Source organism: Oryzias melastigma, linkage group LG19 (assembly GCF_002922805.2).
Source record: "Oryzias melastigma strain HK-1 linkage group LG19, ASM292280v2, whole genome shotgun sequence".
NCBI lineage: Eukaryota > Metazoa > Chordata > Actinopteri > Beloniformes > Adrianichthyidae > Oryzias > Oryzias melastigma.
The window spans coordinates 9,452,759-9,460,328 of NC_050530.1; the positions used below are offsets into that span (position 1 = coordinate 9,452,759).

The 7,570-nt window shown below is 45.0% G+C and overlaps 1 protein-coding gene across 1 annotated transcript; it reads left to right on the forward strand.

Annotated features, from left to right (window-relative positions):
- The first annotated feature begins 280 nt into the window (after window positions 1-280).
- nog2 (noggin 2) lies at window positions 281-2,967 on the forward strand. The gene has a single exon (XM_024284489.2). It carries the CDS (start codon window positions 1,578-1,580, stop codon window positions 2,214-2,216), a length of 639 nt encoding a protein of 212 aa, XP_024140257.1. The 5' UTR covers window positions 281-1,577; the 3' UTR covers window positions 2,217-2,967.
- Window positions 2,968-7,570: the final 4,603 nt, after the last annotated feature.

A 7,570-nucleotide genomic window follows, 5' to 3' on the forward strand; every position in this document is an offset into this window, starting at 1 on the left:
AAAGGTGGAATGCGATGCCCCCTTTTTCCGCAGAAAAGCTTCGCCACGATTCCCATTAATTTCAGGGGAAAGTTCAGGAAAAACAGCCAAGCTTCAGCTGGATATTGACAAGGCATTGAACCTATTATAAGACATCACAGATACTCTTGATGAAAATTGCAGGGAAAAAAGCAGTGGAGAGACGTGCGCTTTTACGCACTGCTGTGTTTATCTGGAATACGGAGAAAACTCGTGCTTTAGGACCCAGTTGGTCCCTGTCATTGAGGTTGATATTTTCCACGTTGTGAGAGGGGGGAGGGGGGTAGCCCGGGGCTGTCAATCACAGTGAAAGTAGCTGGGGTGGGCAGGCCTCTCTGACACTTTGTACCATCGGAGGAGGATATTTAACTTGGGACTGAGCACCACTCGCTGCAGACACGCTCACACACAGTGTGCCTAAGCAAAGAAATGCTTCAGCGCCAAGCCTCTTAGACTCCTGAAGTAGGAGCGACTCGGTGGGAGCTTCTGTTGCAGTTCTCAAAGGAGTAAAGAGGCCCCTTCAGGAATTGACCGCTTGCGCAGCTCGGGCAAAAAGCGCTCCAAGTGATGGACAGGCTCGACATGCAGCGACTTTGAGATTTTCCGGAGCTTTTCTGAGAGGATTCAGCCATGCTGCACTGAGGCAAACTCTGAACTCCGGTCGACACTCATTGCAGGCTGCAGTGGAAATGCACCGGCTCCGCATTTCATTGTAAAAAAAAAAAAGAGGAAGAAGTTTTCTTGGTTTTTGCGCACGTGGAAATATTCCAGCCTAAAGAGTTCTGCGTAAAATTAAAGATATGAGGTTTGGAACATCTTCTGGAAAAGATAAATGGGTGCACTAAGTTGTGGACATTTTTAGTTGCACTGTCGGAATAACAGAAGAGACGGGCTTTTTTCCTTTCCTCATCCAATGGACTGTGCGTCCTGGGACTTTTGTCGAGCTCCAGAGCGTCAGTGAAGAGAGACCTGGTTTATGAAAGCTGTGCGTAAAAATAACATTGGCCAAGGCAGCCCGTCTTTGCTGGGCGCGTGACATTTCAAACTTGGTGAAGTCCTCTTTTGTGCGCCTTTCTCTCGCGGGACAAACCGGATCTATTTGTCTTTTCAAGAAGAAAAAAGAAGAAAAAAAGGACACTTAATTCCATGCTTCTCCCGCCTGTCATCAAGTTTAGAAAGTTTGTCGTGGCTTTGAGTCCCCTGGGTAACCATGACAACCGAAAGAAATCCAAAGTGAATTTGAGGAGCGGGGTGAGGCAGGGGAGACTTTGAAAAGAGTCTTCTCCGTTTTTTGCGCTTATTGCTTTCTTTGATTTGTGGAAAGCGAGCGCATCTCAGAGCGGAGCTGCATCAGCGGGAAAGTTGGAAAGGTGAAGGCGCCCTTAAAAGCTGCGCTCCCTGGCATTCAGAGCCAACGTGGGCTATTAAAAGCACCGTCTCGCTGGTGACTGAACTTCCAACTATTTATGAAGTTCCGGGTTACTCGTTGCAGACAGCGCGGTGACCACGAGAACTGAACTGTTTCCACAAGAGGAGAACCTGTCCACGACGCAAGAGGAATGATGGGTCTCTCCCAAACGCTCCTCGTTTACGCGCTGCTCTGCGTTCACATTGGACTCTCCCAGCACTACCTTCGCCTCCGTCCGTCGCCCAGTGACCACCTCCCCGTCCCCGACCTGAAGGAGGACCCCGATCCAGAGTACGACCCCCGAGAGCAGGACTTGGCCGAGAGGACTCTCAGGAAAAAACTCGGCAGCAACTTTGACCCAAACTTCATGTCCATCAGCTCGCCCATGCAGGTGAACCTCTCTGCTTCAGATTACCAGGTGAAGCTGCAGGGGCCCATGCCGAACGAGATTAAAAAGCTGGACCTCACAGAGACTCCGTATGGAAAGAGGGTAAAAGTGGGGAAGAAAGCCCGTAGGAAATTCCTGCAGTGGCTGTGGACGTACACGCACTGCCCCGTGGTGTACACTTGGAAGGATTTGGGAGTGAGGTTCTGGCCCCGGTACATCAAAGAGGGAAAATGCTTCTCTGAGCGCTCGTGCTCCTTCCCTGAGGGGATGTCATGCAAACCCGTCAAGTCAATCACCAAGATTTTCCTGCGGTGGTACTGCCAAGGCTTTCTAAGACAGAAATACTGTACGTGGATACAGGTGCAATACCCAATCATCTCAGAGTGCAAGTGCTCGTGCTGAGTTTCTTCAAGGAAGCAGCACGTGCAGGTTGACGGGGGAGTGGACTGGAAAACACGGTCTCTATTGCACTGTTAACTCTCTACAGAGGTGGGCACCATAGCAAATCTATTTTTTTATATAGCATTTTAAGTGAAATACCAACATTGTACATATTTAAGAAAAATGCAGCTATTTTTTTCTAATTGAACCAGGACCATATTTTATTCTCAACCCTGAAACTCTTTTTTTTTTTTTTTTTTTTTTTGGTTGGATTGGAGGGGAGGAGAACTTCATGAGAAAAGGCTTCTTTTGTTTGGTTGATATGTTTTATAAGACATTGAAAATATGCTACACTTCTCCAAGAGGTGACCTTTTTTTGTTTTTCAACTGATACTGACTGATATTTCACTGCAATGCTGCCTAGAGTTTTTGTATGATGATAATAATATCAATAATAATTAAATTGTAAAAAAAAGAAAAAAAAAGAAAGAAAGTTGAGGTTAAAAATATATATAAAGGCGTGGACTCAGCTTTTTTGGGAATACATAGTATTGTAGAAATAAATCTGTTTTATTTATTATTGTAACGATTTGTGAGTATAGAGCATAAGGAAAGAGAATAGCAGACTATACCAGGATAAATGGAGGATGTCTACTTGAATATTTCTGAAAAAATGACAAAAAAAGAGAAATGAATAAAAAAATAAAGACATATCAGTGTAAATGTTATGGTTACACGTTTTAGCAATAAAGTCTATCTTTTCAACATGCAATAGTGTCAAGCCACATTGCTGTACATCATTGTCTCAATCACAAATCCTTCCACAAGTGACTACGTTTCTATTGTTTTCTATGCCAAACACTTCCCAACGTGCGTAAAAAGTTGGAGAACTTTGACTCCCTCTGTGTGTCTCCCGTCCACAGTGCGCATGTGGCTGGGCTCCTAAGTGGAGCAGAGTTATTTAACAAGCAGCAGAGGCTCGCTGTGGACTGCCTGACGCTCCACGCCGTCACAGTCATTTTAGAAAGGCCTGATTTACTGCGCCGTGAAATGCGCAGCGCATACCTCGAACGCCTCCAAAGAACTGGCATTCATTTGTCTGAGAGAGAGAGAGAGAGAGAGAGAGAGAGAGAGAGAGCGTGCGCGCGCGAGGGAGCCTTCATCCCCTACTGTCTACGCACGCGCTGGTGGCAGAGATCCGACGTGTTAACATAATGCGTAAAATATGATTCATCCATTTCAAACAGTGTCAAGTGATGAAACGTGGATGGAATCGTCTGTGGAACTTCCACTGAGGTATTTGTACAGAGGTGGACTAAAGCAGAGCGGCGCCTGTTCAAGTCTTACCGCCCCGGAGAGAGGATGAGAGGGGAGGGGGGCATCACAAAGCCAATAAAACAATGGTCAACTGTTTCAGTCGACTTTTAATTGGAAAACTGCAGCAAGTTAAAGAGATATGGCTAATTAAACGCGCGCGGAGACTTGCTGAACCAAAGTGAGGAGTCATTAAAGAGCTCTTTTTATGGTATTATTCTGTAAATACGAACAACGACTTAAACAGAGCAATGACTGAATGTCTGAGAGCTTTTCCACTGGGCGCATCTTGTGCGCCTCAGAGCGATTGTGGTGTTTTTCTGCGGGCGGAGTTGGACTTGACACTTGCCGCTCCGTTATTGTGACAGAAACAGAGAGGAGGATTTGGTAAGCTGAGGAAAAAGGACGGCAGCGTGCCAGCGGAGGAAAAGAGAGGGAGCAGGAGGGGGCTGCTTTCTTTGCTGTCAGCTTCTTTCTTGATGATGTCTCGGGGTTTTTAGAATCTGCGTCTCTGACTCGACGGCGCCACTCAGCCGCCCCCTCTCGACTGCGCAGAATGAAGCACTTTGGGAAACAGTAACCCTTTCAGGCTCTGCCCGGAGAGTATTTTAGAAGCGTGTGAAAGGCAATACGCCGCCCTGGCTCCAGCCAGTTAGGTGAGCACCTTTCAGAAACAGAGCTCCCCAGCCAGGAACATCACTGCTTCCCAAAGTGAGGATCGGGGGAGCTGCAGGTGGTCCTTCCTGCAGAACCGTGCCAAACAAACTAAAGTTTCCCAACAACACCACACACATTCCACTCATCCACAGACAATTATCGATTTTGATGCCAAACATGTAAAGTCCCTCAAAAGCTCACATTTATCAAAACCAGAGACAACCGTTTAAGTCTGCAGACTCTCTGTTAGTATAATAAAATTTATTTTTACAGTATCTTTTTTCACTTCAGACAAATCTGCAACATCATATCAGTGAGGAAATCTACTCTCCCATTTATACACAAATGAAAAACTTCATAATATCATGTTGATGTAAAGTGACATCAAGTCACAGCTGCAGACGCGCTGCTGATTGAAACATTTTGTTTGCGAAAATGAGGAATAAACGCCCAATCAGAGCCATCAACATCAATATCCACTGCGTTTGTGGAGACTGGGGGTGGCCTTTAGCCTGTGAGGAGGCTCTGCGTCATTATCAGCTGTCACAACCTGTCTGCGTGTTCATCAGCATACAAATGGCCCAACAAAAGGATAAAGCGTGTTTGGATGCTTCGTGCACGCTGAATGAAAAGATAAAGTGAATGTTTGCTGACTGGCAGGAGGGTTAAATAAAGGCCTGGAGACAATTAAGATGAGGATCATGAGGGAGCGGTGGTGGTGGGGGGGTGGGATGACACGCTCTGTGGTGAGGAAAATGAGCCTGTCTCCCAATGATTGCTGAATTGGGGTTCAATTGGGAGTTGTGGGTGGTAAATGAAGAAACTTTTGACTGGAAAAACACAGACACAAGCGTGGACATACATGTCAATGAGGGAGCCCACACAGGTATGGACAGTGACAAACACACCTCGGCTGAAGACACAACCTCCATCCAGGAGAAGCCAGCCAATCAGCACCGGCGAGGTTATTGATGATGACAGGGTATCATTAGAGGGCACACACAAGCCCTTCATTCCATTACTCTACCATCAATTCCAGCTGTGGTTTGTAGTCCCGTATATGTGTGGGAAAGCATGTTTGCGTATCATTTGCTAATTTTGGAGAAAGAAAGAAAGGCATATTCACAGGCAAGCCTTTTTGCTAAATGTTCAGAACCAGGCCGAGCTGCTTATCTTCTATAAAAGAGCTGACAAAGTTATCCTGGAGTCAGCAGCCGCCGCAGAATTCATTAGATTCCATCACATCAACACATTGGCTGTCTTTGCTGACTAACAACAGGTGACTGCGGTCAAATTACAGGTGATTGTAATCAAAACTCTAGTTACTGCCAACAAGTCCTGTCTGTGCTAATTAAGTGGACAGGTAGGTAATCTTTGCAACGCTGTGAATCATTCATCAGTCATAAATGTTTGGACTGATCCTAGAGATTCTAGAAGAAAATCTTGGATATTTTGCTTAGTTTTACTGTAGCTGCTCCGTTTAACCACGGGCCAAGCTCTTGAATGTCCTGTGTACTCTTCGGCTGCTACCATTTAATGGGACGCATACTGTCAGAGTCACATTTCTGGAGTCATGCTTGTTGATTTCTCAGTCCAACTCTTGTTAGATGTAACAGATATTGGATGCCCAAAGTGAGGCCTAAAAATAGAGTTGTGGGCAACGTGGCGCTCTCATGGCTGGGAAGAGTGCATATTCTGAGCTCTGTTTCCATGGTTACTTGAGCTTTCTCCCCATTGCCAGCACGTGTCTCAAATTCAGCAAATGCATGGTGTTTTGATTTTTTAACACATTCTCTTTATGATGCCCCCCCTTTGGCCACATTGGAGGACAAGGAACCTGCACTCATCACCTGCCCACACAAACAGTTCATAAATATTTGGTCGTCATGACACATCCAGTAATACCGTGATTATTAAACTTCTCAGCAGGATCTTGATTGTATACACACACTCAGTATTCCCTCAGGTAGAATCTATATTTTCCATATCAATCTCCTCCCAGCACACCGATTGCTGCTGTGCTCCCAGTGTGCACACATGAACACAGTCTAGCACACACACCTCCCCCTCAGTCTGTCCAGTTGCTGTCTCCCCGTACCCCGCTGTGTGCCTAGATGGCATGCTGAGAATGTTTACTTTCACCACAGTGTGTATTTACAGAGTCTAATAGTTTTTTAGGCCGCAATGGCGCCTCACTTCGTAACATGTGTACAGTCTACCTACTCCTTCAAATTCCACTCACCCACCCAGGCGCACACACACACACACAAAACATACATCATCCCCACTAAACAACAAATCAAACTTCTGGTATTTGGGGTTTGGCAGCAGGGTGAGCTCAAACGCAGCCAGGTGACCCAGAGACGCGGGAGCTTTAGAATGAATGAAGATAAAGCTAAGTACATATAAACCATGTGGGAGTCTATTTGCTATGAGATACAGAATTAACGTGTGTGTAGACACACAATGTTTTTAAGTCTTAAGTGGAACTTAGAAGCTTTCTGATTGAGGTGAGAAAGACTGAATGTGAGAGTGATGCAGCAATGAACCATAAACAGCAGGATGTGAATATTCAAAATTCTCTTCATTTAGTCCAGATCTTGCGTTTGGTCTGGATTTAGACTGCGGTCATCCGTTTCAGGACCAAAGCTTGTAAACAAAGCCATGTGACTAAAGATCTCTTCACTCATTGGCTGGGAATTATAAGGTTGGGGTAAAGGAAGAAGAGAAACAAGAATGGAAGTCCTAAGCTTTGTAATCCTTGTTGGGATAGTTCACTTACCAGTATTCTAACTTTATATTTTGCTGATTCATAATGAACGTCTGTATCGTCATCAGGTACGCCACTTTTTACTTGTTGCTTTGGTACAATGGAGGCATGCTGCAAGGCAGTCACTGAGGAGTCGACCACTAAGAAGTGTTTATGACAGTTGTGCACATTGCACAGGGCGGTTTGAACGTGTTTAACAGCTTGTACATCTCTCCATCCATCCTTCCCTTTCTTGTTGATACAAAAGTATCATCATACATTCAGGAGTGGAACAGGTAACTCTGATTAGAGGTTCAATTCCTGCTCTGCCTGCTAAAGTGTCTAAGTACTTTGGGGCAAGACACTGAACCACATATGGCACTAATGCCATTGGTGCATGAGTGTGCATGTGGGTTAGGGAGTATAAAAGGCAATATATAAGCACATGCCTCATACTATTCTGCCCATGACATCAGTCCATCATAAGATCATCCAATTATTTATTAAATAATGTACAATTTAACATAATAAACTCTTGCTTTTCAAAATCAACAGAAATCATTTGTGTAGTGGTCTAAATAATGTCCAATCTAAGTCGGCAAATGTCACATAAATGATTGAGAAAACTGTGTGTTGTGTTATTTTTAGGATTCCT

Excerpts from the sequence above, each read along its gene's own strand:
- nog2 (XM_024284489.2), top strand. The coding sequence starts at position 1,578 with ATGATGGGTCTCTCCCAAACGCTCCTCGTTTACGCGCTGCTCTGCGTT.